Source organism: Apostichopus japonicus, chromosome 21 (genome assembly GCF_037975245.1).
Source record: "Apostichopus japonicus isolate 1M-3 chromosome 21, ASM3797524v1, whole genome shotgun sequence".
NCBI classification, from domain to species: domain Eukaryota; kingdom Metazoa; phylum Echinodermata; class Holothuroidea; order Aspidochirotida; family Stichopodidae; genus Apostichopus; species Apostichopus japonicus.
Window position 1 is genome coordinate 16,001,438 of NC_092581.1, and position 24,821 is coordinate 16,026,258.

The 24,821-nt window shown below is 38.2% G+C and overlaps 2 protein-coding genes across 5 annotated transcripts; one reads left to right on the plus strand and one right to left on the minus strand.

The window, feature by feature from the left end:
- Positions 1–1,434: 1,434 nt before the first annotated feature.
- On the minus strand, positions 1,435–16,974 carry LOC139962928 (uncharacterized). Its single transcript, XM_071963339.1, has 8 exons — positions 16,119–16,974; positions 12,939–13,070; positions 11,903–11,976; positions 11,007–11,158; positions 10,199–10,315; positions 8,901–9,060; positions 7,996–8,189; positions 1,435–6,746 (listed from the first exon to the last, which is right to left on the minus strand). The coding sequence occupies exons 1-8, from the start codon at positions 16,838–16,840 to the stop codon at positions 5,802–5,804; spliced, it is 2,496 nt and encodes an 831-aa protein (XP_071819440.1). The 5' UTR covers positions 16,841–16,974; the 3' UTR covers positions 1,435–5,801.
- Positions 16,975–17,371: 397 nt separating this feature from the next.
- On the plus strand, positions 17,372–24,821 carry LOC139962931 (nucleoporin Nup43-like). 4 transcript variants are annotated; one of them, XR_011791401.1, is made up of 9 exons: positions 17,583–17,820; positions 19,296–19,469; positions 20,400–20,477; positions 21,108–21,270; positions 21,605–21,740; positions 22,452–22,603; positions 23,075–23,200; positions 23,665–24,291; positions 24,369–24,821. XR_011791401.1 is itself a non-coding variant. In XM_071963343.1 (8 exons), exons 1-8 carry the CDS (start codon positions 17,422–17,424, stop codon positions 23,898–23,900), a joined length of 1,140 nt encoding a protein of 379 aa, XP_071819444.1. In that variant the 5' UTR covers positions 17,372–17,421; the 3' UTR covers positions 23,901–24,821. The 4 variants fall into 4 exon arrangements, 3 of the variants coding, with proteins under 3 accessions (XP_071819444.1, XP_071819442.1, XP_071819443.1); XM_071963343.1 differs by lacking the exon at positions 17,583–17,820 and adding an exon at positions 17,372–17,496 and having other exon boundaries at positions 23,665–24,821; XM_071963341.1 differs by having other exon boundaries at positions 23,665–24,821.

Consider the following 24,821-nt stretch of genomic DNA (forward strand, 5'->3'; position numbering starts at 1 on the left):
ATAAACAAATACTTTTTTAGAAATAACAATACGGTGAATGTTAACAAGATTACTTACTTTTATACGGTGAATGTTAACAAGATTACTTACTTTTACACAAGATTTGTAATATACGCCAGGAAAATAAATAACAGTTTGGGAGAAATGAACAATGCTCAGAAGGAATGCATTTACATTTTGTTATTAACTTGAATTACATAACCACTACATACTCCTCCACAGCACATCAGAGTCACTCCAGCACAATTATTAGTAGTATGTAAAATATTATAACCCAATAGATGAAGATAACCCTCTTATCCACAAAGATACACATAGCTGGTAATTCACCTCATTAAGTGAACAATTCACAATTCTTATACAAGAAGGCCTTCAGAAAGCTGTTCATTCATTCCCAAATTAGTTAAAGATCTCCGATAAGAGTTCATCTTTTTCATGAAAGGTAACATAGTTTTTGTGTGGTGTTAAAAAAATGAGCAATTAAAATGCAACAGGTTATAACAGTAGCTATAACCGATGGACATTTTGTGCCATGAGAAAAGTTACATAACAAACACAACAAGGAGTTTCGTCCCATAACAACAATCAGAATGGTACAAATAAGGCTGATTAAAGCATCTGTGGTCCCACTGTCCTTCCTCAACTGTCTCTGTCCAGATCATTTTTTGACTTATTTCTTTCGGCAAAGGTTTTCAGTATCTCTTTGTGCAACTGCTAAAACACTATTCAATGGTTTTGTACTGAAGTGTACAATTGACAATTTAAAGACACAAAAAGTATGTTTGACAAGTTGCAGTTTTCCCATTTCAATATCAAAATTGCAACATGTTAAACAGTATAGCTTTTACTGAAGTACATTTCGTACCATAACAAATAACCATCTCTCAAAGTGGCTGGAATCCAAAGTCTAACAAGCTGTTAAATCAGCTTCTCAGAAGCAATGAAAGAAAAAAAAAAACCTATAGTTAAATGTCAGACTTTTTTGGCACTAAAAAATTGTTGGAATTATGAGTTAGCTCAAAACAAGATACATAATGCAATAATAAACACACTTTTGCATTACTTACTTGTTTGCAACCCCTACTTGTTCTTGTTTACTTAAAATAGTTTGCTATTTTGGTAGTAATTTCGGAATCTACCATAACCTGTCTCACAGTCTCAGGGGCGCCCTCTTAAAAAAATCCTAGACCTGCCAAATGTTTAAATTTCAATCCAAAAGATTTTTTTTCTTAGAGCTTTCAAGACAATTGAGTTTGAAAAGTGAATCTGACAAGGTTCTTAAACTTTGCCATTAATAGCATATTTCCATTAAGTATTTTTCCCATTATCTGAAAACCAAATAAGCCATTATATTTTCTCTATATAAAGCATTATATATATGATTAGTTATCACATTTTCACTAATGTTTTTTATAAACTAATTCCATCCTACCAATTAATAGTAACAGTATCAGGGTCAATTAAAAATCTAGAAAGAACTGTGTCTACCTATTAAGTTGTACCACAGAACCTCTTTAGGCTTTCAAAATTTCATATAAGATATGGAAGAAAAAAAAGACTATTAATACAAAAGAAGATTCTTCCAAGACCTGTCATATTTATATTTTCATTGTTTATGACAAATATTTTTTACCCTCCTTGCAATTTGCCAGCAAATGTAAAAGTTTCAAAGGAAAGGGATACCTATGTACACAACAACTCCTGCCATTTTGGATCCATGGTTCCATTATTGAAAGATTATAATATAGAAACAAAGACCTTACTCCTGGTCAATATTAACAAATATTAGTGTTTTTGCATTAATATTTTAAACTCAAATTTAAAACTTTCATTTCCCTTATTATGAAAGTAGTAGAAGGAACTCGGCAGATTAATTCAACGGAAATTGCTATGAGGTCGTGGTTTTCCCCAAACGATTCAGAACCCTTTTTGCTGTGAAGCGATCAAGTTTAGCCACCAGAAATCCTTTTTAGGTTTGTAAGTATCAACAGGATTCAATGTATATGTCACCTGCAATGGCTCGCACACAAAAAGAGGGGGAGGGGGTGTGGGGGTTGGGCTTACCATGAAAGCTGAAATCAAGTGTATAACAAAGACACTAATGACACAATGACAAAATACTCAATATTTATAATACAGCAGCTAATCAATATGACTGAACATTCTAGACAGAATAGGAAATTAGCTGTGATATAACTCACACTAATGCTTTACACCCTTCTAAAGAGCTCTGACATCAAATTTAATAGTAAGAAAGAAAAAAAATATTCTTTTATATTGCACAAATTGAAAAAAAAATAAAGAAACAGAAAACTGAATGCTCGAAGATGAAGAAAATAATGACTTGATAACCGACGAAAAAGCTGTCAGGGTGCCATAGGAGATGAAATAACCAATAGCCCATCATTCCTCAATCTTGAAAAAGTCATAAAGCCATAATTAGATCACGAGTGAAAACAAAACATAAACCAGGGGTTCTCAATAGGCATTCTGCTGGTCTATTCTGGATAACGGAATATTTCAAATCGAAACAATCATGTGACAATTTTGCAATGCAACATCCTAACAACATGCTGACAAGGAGAGATACTTGGTCTGGTAGGCAATTCAACATACTGACAAATGTCTAGGAGAGATAGCTGCTCTAATAAGAAACTCCACATCTTAACAACATGCTTAGATGGCCAGATCTAATCAGCAATTCAACATCCTAACAACATGCTGACATGAAGAGATACTTGGTCTGGTAGGCAATTCAACATACTGAAAAATGTCTAGGAGAGATAGCTGCTCTAATAAGCAACTCCACATCTTAACAACATGCTGAGATGGCCAGATCTAATCAGCAATTCAACATCCTAACAACATGCTGACAAGGAGAGATACTGTACTTGATCTGGTAGGCAATTCAACGTACTGACAAATGTCACGGAGAGATGGCTGCTCTAATAAGCAACTCCATATCTTAACAACATGCTGAGATGGCCAGATCTAATCAGCTATTCAACATCCTAACAACATGCTGATAAGGAGAGATACTTGATCTGGTAGGCAATTCAACATACTGACAAATGTCAAGGTGAGATGGCTGCTCTAATAAGCAACTCCACATCTTAACAACATGCTGAGATGGCCAGATCTAATTAGCACTTCAACATCCTAACAACATGCTGACATGGAGAGATACTTGATCTGGTAGGCAATTCAACATACTGACAAATGTCTAGGAGAGATAGCTGTTCTAATAAGCAACTCCACATCTTAACAACATGCTTAGATGGCCAGATCTAATCAGCTATTCAACATCCTAACAACATGCTGACAAGGAGAGATATTTGATCTGGTAGGCAATTTAACATACTGACAAATGTCAAGGAGAGATGGCTGCTCTAATAAGCAACTCCACATCTTAACAACATGCTGAGATTGCCAGATCTAATCAGCAGTTCAACATCCTAACAACATGCTGACACAGAGAGATCATTGATCTGATAAGCAATTCAGCATACATGACAACATGTTGACATGGCAAGATTGTTGATCTAAAACTCATTCAACATGCCAACATGTTACCGTGGGAGATCTAGTAGATGATTTAACATCCATATCAGACATATTCACATAGCATTTTCAATGATCTCATAGTCAATTCAACATGTTAAAAATATCAAAAGCAGCAATTTATATGATGGTCTGCTCAGATTAAATACAGTGTTACTTGACATTGGTGTGTCTTGTATGTCTATAAAGAGTGAATCTTTTGTTCTATTTTACCAACTTAAAGTGACAATTAATCTGGATGATAATCACTTTTACAACACACTATTAGTTCAATTTTACATGGTGACTGTAGATATGAACTATACATAAAGTAAGTTAAGCTAACTTAACAACTTGACTGCTACAACTACAATAAATTTAAAGGATGTTTTTCATACATTTGAAATACTTCTCCGAGACACTGATGGCATATTATATTACCCATAACAGGAAAATTCAAACATCTCAATATTTCCGTAAGCTTTACTTTAAGTGTAAACACTCATACATAGGATTGATTAAATCAAGCACGCTTGTATATAGTAATGTGGTTCTGTTGTTCCAATGCCAAAATAGCTGCATTAATTTAGCTTGAGTTACTAGCTACATTTGCTGCACCTTCACACTTTGCTCCACACCTTAGTTACCAATCAGCTCATAAAATCGCAATCTCATTGCCACGGATTCAGTTGCTATGGAGAGGTACAAAACTACTAATATATAATGAATGCACAAACTTTACAATTAGAGAAACGAAACAGTCAGTACTCTTAATCCTAATACAACAGAAACACAAATAAACCTGAGGTGACCAGTTTGGCATTTTCCTGTCACTTGTACAACAAACATAGAAATATTGTTTTGGGATAGAAACTTTAAAGATAGTTTGACCCTTAAGTCATCCTTGCAAGCAGATTGACATATAAAATTTAACAAAAATAAAAACAGAACAGACTAAGCTGAGATTTCTCTACTGAAAGCAAACATTGGTACAGAAATATTCATTGGAAGAAATAGCTTATAGCAAACAGCTCTCTAGAATGTTTTTTAATATTTTCTATTTTTCTTGAATACTGTCTTTATACCAGAATAATAAATGAGGATGAACATTACCCTTGGTGAGCTGGCACATGGTCCTGCAAGTGCAGATATTACATCCCTTCTTACATCCATCACTGTCCCTCCCCCCCCCCCTCCTCTCTCTACTGTAGCACCAAAGAATAGTAACCACTTGGTAGATGGAGATGCAACCTCTTACTGTCCCCACGACATTCCATATATGATCGATGTTTGAACCGTTTTATCACTAAGATGAACCTTAATGTCTTGAGTGTGATTGGTCATGACTAAAACTCACAGTAAGAGCAAAAACAATTTTGAACGGTAACCTCACTATGTAAGTGAACCGTGCTATGAGCTCTGCTCTGAGCGTATAGAAATTGAATTATACTGACCAGTTTCTTATAGCTCAAATTTACCAAGCATGAGTACTGACACAATCTTTGAATGTGAAATCAGTAATCAGACTAGGAATGAGTACTCCACTAGTACTCATATTCTAGTATAGTTGCTTGTACTCATAACAGACTTGTCATACAAGTACAACAGTATGAGTATGAGTACAAGTAGAATTTCCCTTGGTGTTACCACAAGTGTGAGTACAAGGCTCTAAGCACGAGTCCGGAATATTTGGACTAAGTTTCGCATGCCCTTAATCAGAATGCTTCGAATATGAGTCCAAGTCCGAATCCAAAAGGCACAGTAGGAGTATAGGTGTCATGACAAGAGTATCAGCATGGACTCCCTACAAGTCTACTAAGTCCAGGATCAAGTAATCATACTTCGGCCTAGAACTTAGTACTTGTACTCGTTATCATACATGGAAGAATATCTGCATGCACTCTCCAACATGTTTCTTGTAATTCTGCTTCAAGTCTGTTAGTAACTCCCAAATGCATCATTTCAATGCGAACTGCCGATACTACATTCTCGCATTAAAAGCAACATACTTCAATGAGCAACGGAAAAATAGACCGTGAAATTATAAACAGTGGCAAAAGAGCGCAGAAATTTTATGGCCTAGAACCGGATTCAAAACACATTGACCTCACTGGTAATCCTGAGGTCAACGGTTAGACTGAAAATCTTTTTTTTCTCATATTATCAATCAATACACATAAACTCTGTTACGGCAAAATGTGAGCTAGCTACATCATTACAGCGTTTGTGCTTGATCAGAATGAGTGACATCATGACCACTGTTAGGTCATTTCACTGGGACTCCCAAAGAAACTAGGATACGGGGACATTCTTGCTTCTGTCTTGCAGGAACAATCACAGTTACAACCACACCTGTGGCATGACTTCTCTTGATAATAAGCTCTAATGATTTCTGACGTGCTGTTTGGGGTGCTGAGACCGGATATGCTTGGTGGTAGTGGTGGTGGCGGTTGTGGTGGTGGTTGTGGTGGCGGTTGTGGTGGTGGTTGTGGGGGAGGATCCACTATAATGGTTTCTGGAGTTGTCTCTACAGGGACTGACGAAGTAGATGGTGCATCTTTGGACGACTGCTTTGCAGCACAGCTTGAGCAGTGTTTGGAGTCTGTGGTCATGGTCTGAGCTAGGGAGGTAGTTGCCTGGTTTGGGGTGACGAATATAGCTAGGGGCAACGGTGACGCAGAACCTCCCAGGATCCCTTGGATTGTATTCGCCAATGGCATACTCTGGAAGGGAGAGTTACTAATGTTTGGCGGTAGTTGCAGGAAGTTACCTTGCGGTGTCTGGATGAGGGTGCCACTGACAAGCTGATGGGGTGTCACCATGGTTGGTAGCGTACCGTCAGTACCACTTAAATGCGTCTGAGCTGGTATCTGGAGGGTCGGTAAGGAAGTATTTGACGCCTGAGCCAGAGGTATCTGGGCTTGTCCTTGCAAACTGCTGCCCACGGACACTACAGGATTAGAAAGAATGCTGCCGCTCACTATCTGGGGAGATGCCACCATCGTCGGCAATACCTCCGGCGTGTAGGAGACGTGTGATGGCAACTGCGTCATGGTAGGCTGTACCACTGCTTGGGTAGGTGCTGGATGTATAGATGATGGTGATGCAGTAACTGTTTGGGGTGCTGCTTGAGGTGTGGTCAATTGCTCCTGTCTGGTAGGTGTGGTCGGTACATTCACCTGGCCAACTGAATGTGTTGGAGGCACCTGTTGTGAAACAATGCCAAAGTAATACGATTAGGGACAAATAATACAATAACCGGAAGGAAAAAAAAAAGGTAAAAGTACATGGCTTCACAAAAAGTAAAAGCAGAAGTCTAAACCAAGAAAAAATGCCAGAATACTCATGATGTGGCTTAAACAGGTGCATTTTAATGCAGCTTAAATGTTGATTTGTATGCTGGTGTAAGGGTTGGTTGGTTTGCCTGGCCTTGCCTTGCCTACGGAAGGTGTTTTAGGCACCTGTTGTAAAACAATAACATAAATTATTACACTACGGCAAAACATTAGAGACAAAGAACACGTTCACAGTACCACTCTTTACATCGACTGAGCACGGATGTAAATGTCGTAAGACCTGTTTGGTTTACCAGATATTCTAGACTGAGCACAGTGACAGTGCAGTTTACTGTCAAAAAACAAAGTCAGTTTAAGAGTGAAGTAAATGTTGTCATGATTTAGATGTGATAGATGTCAGTTTATCAGTAAAAAGGAAGCAAATTATTGAAGTCCACAGAAGGAGGGGCGGTATTCTACACGATCAGACCGTCCTCGTAATGGGTTCTTCTGAGTAAACTTAAATGAATAAAGTGTAAAGACGATTACTTGACAAACACGATTCCATTGCCATTCTGCCATAGGTACATACCGCCATACCTTTCCCCCATAGGTTTCGAGCCTTGTGGCGGAAAGGCTTGAGAACTATGGCAGAAAGGTACATTTTAGGAATGTATTTTACACAGGAATGTATCGGTGAAACTTTCTTCAAATGTGACAGTTCGCTGGATAGACTGAATTATAGTTTAGACAAGATTGGGGAATAGATACAGTCTTTAATGTACATGTTGATTGAATAGTTTTAATTGTAAGATCGTAATCTTGAGTCGATACACTAACTTCAAATATATCAGGTTGAATAAACCAAATTAATTTAGGGTTGATTGTCTATTAAAAAGACTGATTCTGATAGTCCATTTAAATGACCGATTTTGTGGATTTTGCGGGCCTATAGGTAGTGTGAAGCGAAGCAATGTACAGTGCATATAGGCCTACAGTGCACCCAGAATAAATGGGCTCTTTCCGCCATACAAAAGTGCTTTACCCCTATCGCGGTAACATGGCTGAATGGCACTTTTTCTGTGGCGGAAAGAGCACATTTTCTATGGCGGAACGTACCGATGGCGGAATGACACTGCCCCCCAACAAAAACACCCTAAACTAGAAAACTAGTACTCACTTGGAAGGTATGTTTGTTGCCTGATATCATGCCCTGTAGTACCTCTGGCGTGATCACCACCTGGGTGGGCGCTGACGTTTCACCATGTTTGACGGTGATCACCAGACTGTTACCTCCCGTGCTGACTGGGATGTTTTGAATGGTCACTGACTGATTCTTACTCTTCTCGTCTTCCTTGGGACCACTCTCGTTATCTGCGGTGGATAAAGATCGGTTTCACAACGGGCAAACTATTTCTCCATGCTTAGCCATATTTATGACCACACAAAAATTTGTTTTCTTCGAAAATACTCTTTTGTCATTTGACCATTTGTCATTTGTCATTTGACCATTTCCCTGTTGAATAGGTGAAACATACACCCATCCAGTGGTTGTAATTACCAGAATGAAGATCAAAATCACACAAGATAAAACAAAAAAGCACTGATTCATTCTGCACTTCTTTGGATGAACACTTCATCTGCTAGACAGTATGACGTAGATATGCAATGATTCTACAATCCTTTAGGAAAATCATGCAACCACTTTGGCATTTTAAATGCGAGAGCTTCATTTAGACATTGGTCACAGACAATGTAGAGGAATGTCTTTCACCATGGCCAAGTACAAACCACAACTTAGATCGACCAACAGACCTTTTAATTTCACTCGCTCTCAAAATGCAAAATTTGTCACCTCATCTATCCTCTCTCCCCTCTTGTCCCAAAGTCCCTGCTGAATGAGATTTTTAGATAAATTTTCTTTCATCATGGCCAAGTATAAACCACTTAGATTTACCAACAGACCTCTAGATTTACTCCTTCTCAAAAAATCATCTTTCCTCTCTCCCCCCTTCTCCCACTGTCCCTTGTTTGCTGAAAGAGATTTTTACATAAATTTTAATAAATTCTGTAACTTTAGCATACCTTTACTCTCTCTAAATGCTTCAGCTGTAGATGTTGAGGTAGCAGGCATGGAACCGGAGGAGCTAGACTGGGTAAGGTCCAGGGGCATCATGATCTCCTTTCCTTCGTTGATGACCTGAATGGGGTAGGGAGGGGGCGGTCTCTCTTGTAACTGACCCACCTGTACGACAAAGTGAAGACAGACGACCAGTGAAGTTGCATCTTTTGTATTTTTGTTTCATACAGAAACAATATTCAATCATGACAAAAACTTATATTGATCCAAAACTGACACAAAAAAAATTGAGATGTTTGGGAGGTAGAAATATGAAGGTCAGGTGGTAGACCAGAGTGCTGAGAGTGGTTTGGTCACTGAGAGTGGACAGTGGCAAACATGTTGTGGAGTGCTCTAGGCACGGTACAGCAAGAGTGCATTTGTTGTGGAGAGACAGGTAAAGTGTGACTTGAAGTAAATACAGTATGGTTATTGACAGCCAATACCCAAGATAAGTAATTTCAACCCCATTCACATTTTTGGTGCAACTTTCCTTTGGTAAATGAAAAGTTAAATCTATTCTTTGCAAGTCGTTTCCACTATGTGCATTCTACAAGGTGATATAGAAAACTAGCAGCAAAAAAAAAATTAAAGCCAGAAAATGAAAACGTGCAGTGGTTCCGATGCCCAAACATATTCATAGTGTGGTAAGCCATGAATGTTAATATTCATAGAACTTTTGCACACCAATGAGGGATTATCTACTGAGAAATGCAGCAACATATAGAGGAAGGTACCAGGAATCAGTTATCATGCATGAATATTTATGAGGTTAAAGTTTATGATCTCATAAGCATGTACTGCATCTATTTACTTACACTGTATACTCATTAATATGCATGATAGCCCAACCAAAAACAATAGGGATCATCCACTGAACCTGACCAACATATATTAACGAGGTCAAATTCTATGATCTCATAAGCATGTACTGTATCTATGTACTTACACTGCATACTCATTAATATGCATGATACCCCCACCAAAAGCAATAGAGATCATCTACTGTACCTGACCAACATATATACCAAGTATGACATAAATCACATGGTTCCTTCTTGAGATACCATGTTAACAAGCTACATTAGGGCGTCAAAAACACACAAATATACGCCAACTTGACTGCATAGGTTCTGATGGATGCAAAGCCTCGAAACCAAAATGAAACAAATTCTACCACAAAAAAAAAATACATTTCCTTTCATACCATCAACCGGAACTCTGAGGGAGGATTTCAGAAGGACATTTAAAAAGTTAGACATACTTGCTCTTCTGGTTGCGACGGGGTTTCGTCCTGGGACGAATCCGATTGGTTGTTCATTATGGAGATTAGGCCGTTCAAACTCGTCAGGAGAGACTTTGCCACCGCGTCAGTGTCCTTCTGTAAGAGAGGAAGATCGGTTTCCTGTATTTTTGGTGCTTTCAGGAACTTGTGTGTAACTTTCATAGGTTGTTGGGTTTCATTCAGTGTTTGAGAGTCATCATTGGAGACAAACTGATTACTGAGCACAGATTACAGGAATGAAGACAATCGCATTGATGCTTGAGATTCAGTCATAAATGAGGTCATTACTTTGATCTTTGCAGTCTCTGCAAAATTTCATCACTCCAGTTGCAATCCTTAGAATAGTTAACATTAATTATGTGTTCTTTTATCACAGTTTTTTCCCAAAGTACCTTGTGGTCAAGGCATGGTATGACCGGGCTCAGGAACCACCATAAAGGCATTTTAGACTGTGAATGATTGACTCAGGAAACATGGGTTGACTGTTAGGGTACATAGCTAGTCATAAAAAATATTTACAGAGTTCTCTGGCTGTCGTTATGAACATTACAAATGACACCAATAACGATGTTTCGACATCTACTCCCACTTCAGACTGGTGAAAGTTGAAACAAATACACTGCAACCACCCCCCCCCCCCCCAACTCCAGATCCCTCAAAAACCAAAACATCCAGAAGTATGGCAACTGTTAGTACATAAGAAATTTGCCAAATTGTGATATTCTTTCCAAACAAAGAATCTCTAGATAATGATATCAAGATTCTCAACACTATTTATGAAATTTACCTCAGGTTCTGTTTCGTGGCTACAAGAAGCTGCAGTGTCCTGCTTTTGGCCTTCCTGTGACTTGCTATGTCCCTTTGAATGACTCTTAAGGCTGTAGTGAGTAGCAAAAGCTTTCTTGCAACCGTCTTCAACACAAACATACGGTTTTTCACCTGCAATGAGAACGACAAAGTTATAGAAGATCATTTAACTCGTCTCTTGTGTCACCTGCAAGCATTCAATCTTTCCTTTCTTTAAAACTGGTAAGAAAAAAAACAGAAAATTTTTGACAATTTCTTTTGGTTCTAGGGTAGTAATGTCTGTGCAGGGTAGGTACAGTATATAGCTCAAGTTTTGATATCCTGAGGTTCCAATCTTTTGTTGTGGTCAAAAATGTTTTTGTTTGCTCTTTCAAAATATTACTGTAGTTCAAAAATTTTGATTAGATGACCATTTCTTGACATGAGTGTTAAGTGAAGTGTTCAGGAATATCTGAGTGCGGGGCAGATTTGTGCAGTAGTGTGATCCACGTCCTGGGGGGGGATGTGAGGGTTGGGATGTACCTCTCCCCTTTAAAAATTTTTGGCAAATTAGGTATGCTTAGATGGCAAACGGCACTATTTTTTTCCTATTCTGGAGCTAACTTCTGTGTGCAGTATTCACCAATATTTTGGTATAAAACGGTAACATTTGTTAAATTAATCATCAAATATAGTGAGATAGGCAGAAATGTTTAAAAATGTTGATTGTGCTGGGCGGCATTCATAACTTGTCTCGGAAAAAATTCTGATAAAAATGAAAAAAATGCAAACTGTTATTGAACTGGTGTATAAAGCTGTAAATATGCCACCATTTGGTACATTTACCAAAATGTCTTTTTTCTTATTAATTCGCCAAATGAAGCCAATTACACTCACCTGTATGCGTCCTTATGTGAGTCTTCAAATGATGACTGGCAGCAAAAGCTTTTGAGCAGGTGTCATATTCACATCTGCAAGGGTTTAAAACGAGCAAAATATTTCTCAGAAAAAGGGGGAAAAAAGGCTAATATTGTTGATTTTTCAAAAGATAATGAAATAATCGAAAAATAATCATTCTTGTCTTAGAGCTCCAATCACCACAACTTTCTACTGTAGCTACTGTGAAACAAATCTTCACATTTATCAACCAACTTCTTTGAAGGGTTGCTCAGAATAAATGATGCGGAAAGCAGAATGCTAAAAAAAGCAAGACAATTTGAAGAGCTACATCTGCAAAGGAACGCCACTCTGTACACTTGGAACATAATATTTGAATGCTTTTAATCGTAAGCAATATTAATAAAACTTGAAGTTTGTAAAATTTTATCAAAGGTCGACACTCGATGTATAAAATCAATCCATACTGCAAATATAGTGAAAAGACTAAAGTGTAAAACTACCAAAAAGGTGTCTTGGTAGGTTAATCATTTCTATAATTTACTTCCCATGCTTCGTTAGCTTTTGGAAAGTATATGAAATTTTTGGGTAAATTATTGTATTCCCAATATTGGCTCATCTTTTCAAACAAAATTTACTGTTACAAAAGGCACTGTTTTGTTACACAATTTTCTGTTTACTAAACGTTCTCAGTTACTCACTGTGCGTTGATAATTGCACAATTTGACAGACACCTACACTGATCCCAAACAAAGGTTACCATTAAACTTTTTGACTAGTTTTACCCTAACCCTCATTTTTATCTTATTGGGCAGACAACTTTGCCGTTCAAAAACATCAACAGAAAGTCCAGGTAGCCAAAGATACAACCTGCAAACGTACTTCATAAAAATACACCATATTATTACCACGGCAACCACCTGCTGTTTTGAGGGCGTTACTTGCACATGAAAACATACGTACTATGCTACAACGTTTTGAACTGAAGGAATAACATTGAGTTGTTGTGGTTGTATTGAACTAGTACTTTACTCACTTGTACGGTCTTTCACCTGTGTGTGTCCTGATGTGTTTACGAAGGTCACTCAGAGTAGTGAAGTACTTAGTACAGCCTTCGTTGCTGCAGTTGAATGTTGTGCCAGTGTGCACTCTCCGATGAGCTTTCAGTCTTCAGAAACAAGACACAGTCAAAATTAAAGTATTAATCAATCATATTAATCAATATGAAGTTCAGGTATTTTTCACTTAGAAATGATGGAAAAGATATATATGTATAGCAAGCTTTAGTTTTGATCTTATTGAATTTTACTACATTCCTAGTCCTACCACAAAGTAGGTAAGAGGTGAAGAGCATAAATTCTACGTTTTCCGACAGTTGTACTTAATACTGAGTAGTACTGTACAGTGCTAAGAAACATGGAAAGTGTCTAAACATATGAAATGTCGAGAATGGAATTTTATTTCATGAATTTATTGCTACTTCTAAACCTTTATTGATGACAAAGAATTACAGTAGGAAGATCTACAGTATGTCCTACTTTGATCAATTGCAAATCTTATTTCATAAAACTCATAAGGTTTGGTGAACCTGTTGCATACAGTAAAAATATAACAAAAAGTCTTCTTTATATGCTAACCAGTGATAGTATATAGAGCTCTTTAGTACATATTTTAACATGATCAGCAAATTTCGATCTTTGGGATATCACCCCAATTTTTCTTTTTTCTTTTTTTTTTGCCATTTTAGCATGTCTACTATATCAAATTTGAAGCAAGTGTCTCTTTGTAAGTACTGTACAGTATATGAGCAAATTACCATTCTTATTAAATGCACTACATTATTTGAGAAAATAGCCAAATTTCAAACTCAGAAACCGATGAGTAGGCCTACTGTATATCTCATAGTAACAGTAAGTCTGTGTTGTAACTAATCCATCCCTTTATTGTTGGAAAACACTTCAATTACAATTTTGATTGATTTATATCAGGCGCGTATCCAGGGTTTTCAAACCCGGGGGCGCGAATTACTATCTAAGCGGAGCGCCACCATCAGTTGGCGCGCAGCGTACAAGAAAATTTCTTCTTTTGAAACCCCCCAGATCACCGGAAACGGCACTTCTCGGGCTTGAAATGACCAACCAGATGTACACTTTTTGCCTGAGAACCAAGTATTTCCTAATAGTTTTTTTTCCATCCACAACCTTTTTGAAGATTGTCAACCCGGCACACATCATGTTCGACCTGATCGCATCTCCTGTGGGTCTTTGCTTTTGTAGGTGATTCTACGTCGCGGCCCACAATACCCGTCAGCCCCACTTTTCAAGGTTTTAAGCCCCATATTTGTTCACAATTTGAAAATTCACATATCTCATGAATAAACTCACTTCAAAACATACCCATAATCTTGTACAAAATTTCATCTATGGACAACCAATATAGAAAAAACTTCCTTCAACCCCTAGCAGATCGGTCAAAATTGCACGAGTAGAGGGAAGTGTGATGTAGAATGTTGGTCAGAAATTTTCGAAAATTCAGACACAGTTAATTTATTGGTGTACAATATTAAAACCTGTTATAACGGCTATTATAAAACTTGGTTGAAGGAAATGAAAAAAATAGCAGATATTTCCGAAACCGAACACTACACACATAGGCGTAGGAGACGCGGCGGCAGTGGCGGAGCTAGGGGTATTGGTCAGGAGTGGCGAGAATGGTCTGAAGGGGCGCTTTCGACAATATCTAAGCGGAGCGCCACCACTGGTTGGCGCGTAGCGTACAGAAATTTTTTGAGTAAAGATACTCCCTAGATCGCCGGAAATGACCCTTTCCGGGCCTAACTAATTTGCAGATAAACGAAGAATAAGGTGTCATCGCCAAATTACACCAACAAAATGTGACAAATGTCAATAAGTAGATGAGAGCGCAATAATCTAGAATAAGTAAAAAGTGGTAAAGAGCTGAAAATAGGCGCCAGCAGTCCATTTGGGTCGGTCAGGGGGGCATCCGCCCCCCTGATCATATGGATGCTCCGCCACTGCGCGGCGGGGGGTGCAGGCCCTAATTCGCCATTACTAATGTAAAAGAGAGTTTTGACATAATTGGACCTCCCTGCTTTTTATACATCTACATGAGACATGTCGTTGTTTACATTAGCATCCCGCGGTATACTGCGCAATTTTAACGGACCGTACCATACATGATGGCATGCGATGTAATAATCGATGCTTGCTTATATGATATTGACATGAACACGTTGAACGCGCGCTTCGCGCGCGAAAATGTTTGGCTATTTTTTCAGGCAAGTCGGACAGTTTTGAGGCTTTTCATCCTGGAACGTCATTTGCATGCTCACTGATATGATGTGATATCTGCTGTTTGCGTTACAAATTCGAACAGGCGCGTAGAGAGGAATTTGCCAAGGTAGGGGCGAAGCCTGTAGGCAAATTATCTAAGCGTAGCGCTATAAGTTGGCGCAAAGCATACAAGCAAATTTTGGCCGAAAATGTCTCACAGATCGCTGGAAATGACACTTCCCAGGCCTTGTAAGTTGCCTCTAAGCACTTTCTATTTTGAAATTACTTAGCGATATCATTTAAAAAAATGCTGAATGGGGGGGGGCGGGCGGTCGCCCCATCCCAAAATGAGTCATGTTCCCCGACGACACGGTCGAGTTCGAGACCAGCCACAATTGGTTTCATAGCACAATTCTACACACACGTTATGATAGACCATATATAGTATATATATAGATCATTAGTGAGAGAGGAAAATGGAAACGTCAAAAAATGGAGTTGTCGGTGTAAGGGGTAGGGTGAGTCACACTTCTACGAAATCATTGATCCGTCACTGGCTACCCTTCAGCGCTGTAATGATGTCACTCTTCTTCTTTCTCTTCCCGGTGTCTTCGCATTTTGCTTTTTCTCCCTCTTTTTCTCTTTTTTTTTCTCTCTTTCTTCCTTTTTTTTTCCCTTCCTTCCTCTCCTCCTCTTTTTTCCCCTTTTTTTTCCCTTTTTCTTCTCTTTTTTTCTCTTCTATTTTCTTACCCGGGGTGCGCGCCCCCAACGCCCCCCCTGGATACGCACCTGTATATGCACAACATTCAAAACAAGAAAACAAATGCAGAATAATACATGATGAATGGGAACAAAAATAAAAGTGCTGGGCTTCTTGAAGCAACATGAAAATACTGGCAATAACTACCAGCAACATTGCAAACCTGTACAAAGTGTTGAAAGACTTTTCACATCCATGTTGGGCACAAGAATATGGCTTTTCCTTGGTGTGAACTCGAACATGAATTTTCAGGCTGTACGAAGTTAAAAAAGCTTTCCCGCATCCCGTCTCTGAACAAATAAAATTATATTCCCCTGTATGTGTTTTTTGATGTGTTTTCAGGTTCCCTGCGGTACTATAAGTGCGCTCGCAACCTTCAAATAGACAATGATATCTGCTAACCTCCTTAGCTTTGGTGTGGGGATTTTTAGATTCAAGGGTAATTGTTGCACCCTGAATATTGTCTGGCATAAATGCATAGCCTGGGTTTATCTGCATCTGAATTTGATTAGCTGAGATGGTATGATGAATAAATCCATCAGAAGTCCCAAGTGTTAAAGCAGTACCACCTCCACTTGTCGATGTACTTGTTCCTGGTAAGTCATTGTTACTTCCATTACTGTCATTAATGCTAACTGTAACGGTACCGTCGCTTGCAGTGTGTGCTACAGCATTTAAAGTAGTAACTAGGTCTGATCTCGAATATTCGTTCTCGGAACCTCCCTCAATAAAAACAGATGTCCTATCAAATGTTCCTTCTTCAACATCCATTTCGTCGGCTTCATAGCTACTCCGAATCGCATTAAAACTTCTGTCAATTTCTGCTTGGATATCCTCCATCCCTTCTCCCGTGGCCGGAGATTCCTTGTCTGTCTCTTCAGCCATTTTAATGTCGTTTTGCAACAAAACACAGAAAGTAATTCTGTCCTGCAAACATGCCTATGCTTAACTGTTAGGCTATTCCGATCCTCCCAACGTAATTCCACTGTGAACTGTGATGTGATCATAGAGTTCAATGTGTATGGATGTGATTGATACGTTGTTTGCCCTTTAGCCTGCTCGGCTGGTCTCCATATACAAAGTTAGTGCAACTCTTATGTCGTTTCAATGTACCGGTTTGTAGCTAGCTTTCTTTCTCGAATTGAGGATGTTTTCGAATTTGAAATAGCGGTAAAATGTTTATGGTCATTTTGGTCAAGAAATAAGTTTTGTTAGCAATAGGAGATATAAACCATGTGAAAGAGGGTATCTTCTCTCTTCTAGTATTGTTTTAACTTGAATTATTTAATTTTGAAAATAAAATTACAACTGCTTGCCTTATACCTTTTCGTTGTTGTCAGCTGTATGTGGCTGCTTCTGTCATCTAATTTATTATTTCAAACGAGCCAACTGTAGTTCGATTGTTTGAAAGAAAATACTCAAAATGTCAGTTTTGGAATTAAAAATTTGCGTTAGACATTGGGAATATGAACCACTTATCTAGATTCCATTGTTCGCGTAGCTTCACAGGGAATGTGATAGCTATGAGATCAGGACATGAGGTTTGTAGCATACATATTCAAAGTTACTATAATATAAGGGTTGCGTGCTGGAAGGTAGCAAGCACATCCGTAGTCGTTATTTTGCGCGTCTCCCCATTGAAATAGGCGGTCCAGATTTTGGCAGCTAGCTTCATAGTTCATTCATGCATTCAATTTTTCCGCGCCTGAACACCAATCATCATGGCAAGCGTTTTAGTTAAATACATATCAGATAAAGTTTCTTGTGTACGATGGCAGCCCTCTGGGATGCAAGGTCTTCAATCCAGTGATACGTTTGTTTCAGGAAGCTGGGATAATGCGGTAAAAAGTTTGACAGTTTCACAAGTGTGTGTCAGTATGTCATGTGATTTGTAACGTTATGTTTTGTGAGGGCTTATTGCGCGAAATTTGGAAAGTGTGCAGTGCGCTATGTAGTTTCAATTACGTTAGGTCTGAGTAAGTGTGGATCTAACTATAGTGTAACTTCTACAGGTAAGGACGAGGGTTGATCATGGATTCACCTTCGAAAAGTCACGTACAAGACGGAATGCTCCAAACATACAATACCAACCCCTCCACCACCACCATATCTTTCAAAGTTTCATTCTCTAGTCTGTCTAGGTCTAAATGATTTTATGCAGTACAGTGAATAAGTCAAATAAATGAGAATAACAGATTATCAAATGTGAAAGGAAGTGATCTTAAGACCAGTGTGGGCTTAGCAAATGAGAAGAACAAAAACGAGAAAGAAACCAAACAATACAAAAAGAAGAACCTCTCAAACGAACCCCTCCTGACCCCTACCCCACCAAAATGCCACCACATCCTTCCACCACCCTCAATCCACCACCGCTCAAGAGAACACAACTATTGCAAGATTGTTTTGAGGTATAGTTTAACATGCTGCCTTAAATTTAAAATTCAAGAAGCTTATTCCACAATGAGGGTAGAGTAGGAAGTGAGACTATGCTTATTACGAGATGTTGAGCAGAAAGGGGTACGAAGATGACTAGCCTGTCTGTTACAATAATTATGGATAGAGTCATTGGTCATATTAAAGTAGAAAATGAATTTGGCAGAATATTGTTAATAACATGGTAAGAGTAATGAGATCATCAAGTTTGAGCACATTTACCCAATAACCGACCTGTACTATCGGAAGGGGCGGAAAACGTTATGCATAACTGCTCTCTTTTGAAGAATATACAATTTGTTAAGATTGGACTTAGAAATACCAGACCAGACAATGGAGCAACACGAAAGATGAGATAGGATAACGCTTGAGTAAATAGTCCTTAAAATATTCGTTGGAAAAATATGTTTTAATTTAGATAAAATACCCACACCTTTTGCAACTTGTTTATAGGGATATAATTAATACTAACATTCCAGGAGAGCTACGAATCTATTCATACATCTACAAATTTTGAATGATTGACTCTCTGAAGGGAAATACCATGCATATAAAATTTCAACATTTCTTGTTCTAGCAGAACTATAAAGCAAAAGTTTGTTTTGATAAATGAATACCAAACAGTGACACATGAATACCACGCAGTGACACAGAGTCTAAATGGCACTGATACAGTATCACTATTTATTTGGGGGTGGGATTTTTGTTAAAATCAAGCTACTTTCACTAACAATTGGCAAGACACTTGATTTAAGTATATATTTGATGTGTTTTACTTATCTATTTTCTTTCATTTGTAGAGAAATTGACTGATTTTTATATATCAGGAGACTTAAATGATTTGTGAAAAAGTGTTATGGTTTCCCGATGTCTATATCACATTTTAATATTTTTGTTTCTTCAAAAGGTTAATAGTCTTTTAATGTGGAAAGTCACCTCAAAAACCCAGACCACTGTAAAAGAAGAGGAGCAGAGTTATAGAGATACGTCAAGGACATCAGATGTCAGAACCACAAGAGCGTACCTAGAACCAGAAATAGTTTCCCAAGAAATTCATATTGGTGATGTTACTGATCTGAAGGTGCATATATATCTTATCTTTGTGTAATATAAAGACACCCGACAAGGTTGTATTGTGTTACGGGACAGGAATCGTGGTAGTGTTGGGTCCCGAGAATACAGAAAATATGGATCTTGTCCTGGAGGTTGAATTGTGGTTAAAAAATTAACAAGTAAAAAGTTTAAAATGATTTTCTGTTGATTTATTCACTTCCTTCTTTTCTCAAATTAACAAAAATTAGTTGATGGTTAAGATAAGAGGTTGAATGACATATAGATATTAATATGCCAATAATGAGTGATAATCTAGCTGACAAGACTGGAAGATTATGACCCCAGGCTGTCTGAGTGACTAGTATTTTGGGAGATAGCCAAACTTGTGATTGGTTGAATTGCAACCTTACGTCCCAAAAATATTCATTTGCAAGTTGTTCCAAACAGTGGCAGTCACTACTGAAGCCAAGAGATACTGTACATGTGTGCTCGTTGAGATCAAACACACCCTGGGTACTAAAATGACAGTGTTCCAGAACTTGGGTTAAATCAACTGAATGTAGTTTATGGTGTATCTACAATTACTTAACTTGTTCTTCATAATCGAGCGTTAGAAACTGGAGTAAAACATCTGCCAGGGATGCATGGAAGATTTTTGTACTATCTTTATGTAGCCTGTAAGGGCCCTAGAGGAGTTTACAGAATCAATTAAATATATTCTAGACTATTGCATGACAGTCGTCCAAGCATTGAAGACAAGAACTTGGTTGTTCTGCACAAGATTAGTTACTGCTATATGCTTTCTCTTAACACATCATCAGAGAAAGATTCCTGTGAATGATGGACAACAGAATAGAACTTGTTTTATACATTATCAGAATAGTCTCAGGCTCAACTTTCTGTGCACATTGTCTGAAGTTTGCAGTACATTCTTTGACATGTTTTATTCTCTCTTCAGTTTGCCAATCGTAATTCACTTTTAGCTGCTTCGTCGTGTGGTACGGTTCAGAGCTTCAATGTGACAGAAGATTCCAAGGTCAGTCAGTCAGTCATGTTTTTTACTTGTAATTTATCATTTTAAAAGAACTGTTGGTTTTATTAGTGACATTAACTTCACCTGCCTTGGATAGTAGCTTGAAGACAAACTATAGTGTTAGTTTGTATACATTCATGCATCTAAGGATTTTTTTTTTTTTTTTTTAAACTCAAACATGAAGAATGAGCCTAGGCTTGCAACATTTTCTTAGCCATAGCCCTAAATTTGCCGATAATGGTCAACACTGTTTGATATATTGAAAAGGTATCCTGCAAGTGAGATGTAAAAACTTCAACTTTGTTACAGGAATAATGATTTTGAACAGAGTTGAGAACCATCAACAAAATTGTCAATATACTGAAAATTTTTAACATTTAACGGTTCCATCCCCCTCTCAAGTTTGGTCAGAAGTGGTCTTGGGCTGAATCGTTAATATTCCTTTTTGTTGCCCTTTTTTGTGCTTCTTAAAGCTGCACTTTAACAAAAAGGAAGATTTCTGTAAAGTCTTCATTAGAGCCTATGATTAAAGTTAACTATGTACGATGAAAAGAGTGAGAAAAAGAGTTGTTCAAAAGGTAAACTAAATAGGTTATGACAATTGACTAGCATATTTCATTTCTACTATTTCAGAAATTAATCCCCGGTCAGAAATGGGAAGGAATCCATCATTTGGAGATGAGCAACTGTCCGTGTACGTGTATGTCCGTCAGTGGCACCGATGTTGCAACGTGTGGAGAAGATGGAAGAATCAACGTCTTGAGATTAGATCATAGAAAACCTGTCAGAATAATAGGCGAGTTTTGTCCATGAGATTATTTATCACAAAGATGTTTTTTTATATTTTATTTTATTTTTATAATTTTTTATCAAGTCAGCAACTTGATTAATGTGTTTTTCCTGTAGAAGTGAAATTCTGTTGCATTCAGATCATAAAGTAGCTTGTACTAGTACCAATACTTGCACCAATGAATAAATGGATTAAGCTTTTTCTTGACTTCAGAAGAAGTTCATGACAGTTATCTTTACGACACAAACCAAAAATGATGGTTGCGCTTGTATCTCCTGTAATTCAGGCATTTGGACAGCTAAGTAGCCAATGTATTTCTTTCTTTGTTATCCTTTTACAGATAATGCAGACAGTTGTTCACTCAATGCTATTGTTCATTCCAAGACTAATGAGGTCATCACGGTGAACTCTGCCGGCCAACTAAAGGTGTGGGATGTCAGACAGGATGGAAATAGCCCTGTTAGGATATTTCTAGTGTAAGTGAACCTCTGATTTGAATATTCATAGTGTCTTTGTGTGATAGGCTCTACCTCTGAACCGTTTAGGATTGTAGAGCTTTGTTTGGACATTTGATGTAGATTATTTAAATCAACCCTGATTATGATATGAATATTCATAACAGCTACTTCTTAACCTTTCAAAAATGTGATTTTAATAGCCAAGAGAATGATGTCAACATGGCAATTTGAGCTGAGAATGTTTTGTGTGTTCGTTATACTATTTAAATGTTTATTCACAGCCGAAAAATAACACTTCTTCAAAATGGTTGCATCTCGATGAAATTGTCAATATGAAGAGTACTGAAAGCTCAACAACTTTCCAAATGCATTACAATTCAGTGATCAAGCAGCAAGAAGAGTATAATAGGAAAGAAATACTTTCCATACTACCATTTTGACATCACAGATCACCTATTGTGATGCACCCCTGGAAGAAACAATGGTTTATCCACTCAAAATAGGTCCGACCTATTGGACTATACCTTGAATTAGGAACAAGATATTGAAATGGGGTTTTTACCCGACAGTGTGAAATAGGATCCTCTATAAAATAAATGTCATATTGCCCGCAGCTGGAATACCCCTTTAAGAGTGAAGACCAAGACTACTTTTGGAAATTTTTCTCTTTGATTTGTAGTTTTATCAAATGGTATGTAACTTCCTTCCATTGTTTTTGTAAATTCGCAGAACCGGTAAGAAGGTAGCACTACACTGTGTGGACAGACATCCTGTTCAACCACACCTGGTAGCAGCAGGTGGTGAGGATGGTACACTCACTATGTGGGACTTGAGAAAGGAGCATCTGCCAGTCACCTTGTTTGATTCTCATGAGAGCCATGGTATGTTGTGAATATATATGAAGCATTCTGATTGGCTGAAAGAGAGACAGTTGTCAATTCAGAGAATCATTCTGTGCCCTTCCCAAAGTCAACTTAAGCTAACAATTACCCGAAATTATAATTGAAACCAAATTTCAAATTTGGTACCCTTTTGATCCTAAATATGGGTAATATCTGCCAAAATAATAATTTTGGTTTTCCTCTTTTCAAACTTTCTTTTAGGTCCCCCACTTCCATTGATTCATTGTGTTACATGGCCCCTCCCTGTTCACATTATTGTCCTTGGGAACTGTCAGTGGCATTTTCATGGTTTCATTTCATGCATAAAGGAGGGTTTCTTACTCAATGTGAAAGATTTCTGGATACAATGAACTATTATTTCTTTGCCTACAACTAAAGTGATTCATTTACAGTTAATTGTAATAGTTTCTAACACAGCATTCATGTTTTGTCTTATATTTTTTCTCTCAGTTTGGGAGGTTAAATTTCATCCCACCAATCCAAATAATTTGTTCACCTGTTCTGATGATGGATCGGTCCTTCACTGGCAAACCAAACCTGGAATTGGTTCATCGAGGCCCTCAACACCATTAGCAGGTTAGTGGTAAAATAATTATTCCTCAAACCAAATAGGAAACAAGCCTTTTTTTCGTTATTTGGCGAATTTTGAAAGTAATTTGCGACTTGTGTAAAATATCAGGCCCAGACAACCATACACAGAAAGCTGCTTTGAAAAATACAGATAAAACCCTTCCACTCTCTCTGCCCCCCCCCCTCCTCCAAACAACCCCACCCCTATTGTTTTGTATACATGTCTGAACCATTCCATTTTGTGCATGATCTGATTGGTCAAGAGTTTAGGTTATTTATATTAAGAAAAGTTCTTTCATTGCAAAATTTGTGGTAAGTGCTGAAGATAATCAATGTTGGCACCTCCAACCCCCCCTCTTTCCCTCCCCCATGCAACAACAAAAGGAGTAATTGTTTACTACCACCAGTTATCAAGCAAATATTACTATGTTACATTCATTTGTTCGGTTCTGTCTCATTTTGTATTCCAGGATTTCCCAGTTCTGCGGTTTCCTCCGGTCACGGCCTTCTTCAGCAAGCGACGTCTGGAGCCGATACCGGTAGTCCGTGGATATCCAGCGATACCAGTGCCAGTAATGTAGACATCAATCACGTTCTGCCGTCACTAACGATGCCTGTGAACTGCGTCGACGTAGAGGGCAACAGTCTGGTCTGTGGAACAGACGGCGAGGCTTTGTATCTTGTGAACGATTTATTCCTCCACTGAAGCCACTTGAACACTTCTACAATTATAAGATGCTTGTATGATGAGTATGATGTTGGAAGGAGAATAACTGAACTGCTCTCAGCTCATGATGAGTCTTCTATTTACCATTTATAGAGGTCAAGGATATGAGACACAACTTGGTCCAAAAGAAACTTTTGTCTATTGTTTATCTGCCAGGGCCAGTCTGTGGGGTCCAGTAGGAGTCTGTTGAGTTCAGTAGGGGGTCTGTGGATCCAGTAGGAGTCAGTTAAGTCCAGTAGGGGTATGTGGAGTCCAGTAAGGGTCTGTTGAGTCCAGTAGAGGTCTATTGGGTGCAGTAGGGGTCTGTTGAGTCCAGTAGGAATCTGTTGAGTCCAGTAGGAGTCTGTTGAGTCCAGTAGGGGTCTGTGGGGTCCAGGTGTCTGTTGAGTCCAGTAGTGGTCTATGGGTGCAATAGGGGTCTGTTGAGTCCAATAGGCATCAGTTGAGTGCAGTAGGGGTCTGTGGTGTCCAGTAGGGTTCTGTGGAGTCCAGTAGGGGTCTGAGGGGTCCAGTAGGTGGGAGCAAATAATCCTTTCTGTATCTGATGCAAACTTTTATTATTAAAAGATGATTCAATTCCATTATCCAAGCCTCAACACATTCTACCCTACTTAAAATGGATACAGAAAGCATTAGTCCCAACTCTACTTTATCTTGCGATTCAAACTAACATGGAACATAAGTTTATATCTCCTACACACAAAAGGGGGGAGAGGGAGGGGGGCTGAAGTGATCCTCCCATGTACATCAATGATCAGGGGTCTCCCATGTATATTAATGAATTCAACTTATTTTTTTTTCACTGTGTCCAGGTGTTTCATAGAGGTAACATGGGATTTTTTTTTCTTTTTTTTTTGTACAATAGATGACAAGAAAAAAATACAGAGATATTCTTCCAAA

Coding starts and splice junctions, on each gene's coding strand:
- LOC139962928 (XM_071963339.1), bottom strand. CDS start 16,840: ATGGCTGAAGAGACAGACAAGGAATCTCCGGCCACGGGAGAAGGGATG. Junction 11,977..12,938: donor ACAGGTGAAAGACCGTACAA/GTGAGTAAAGTA, acceptor AAACCCTTGCAG/ATGTGAATATGACACCTGCT. Junction 10,316..11,006: donor GCCACGAAACAGAACCTGAG/GTAAATTTCATA, acceptor CCTCTCTTACAG/AAGGACACTGACGCGGTGGC.
- LOC139962931 (XM_071963341.1), top strand. CDS start 17,677: ATGGCAAGCGTTTTAGTTAAATACATATCAGATAAAGTTTCTTGTGTA. Junction 20,478..21,107: donor ATGTGACAGAAGATTCCAAG/GTCAGTCAGTCA, acceptor CTACTATTTCAG/AAATTAATCCCCGGTCAGAA. Junction 21,741..22,451: donor CCTGTTAGGATATTTCTAGT/GTAAGTGAACCT, acceptor GTAAATTCGCAG/AACCGGTAAGAAGGTAGCAC.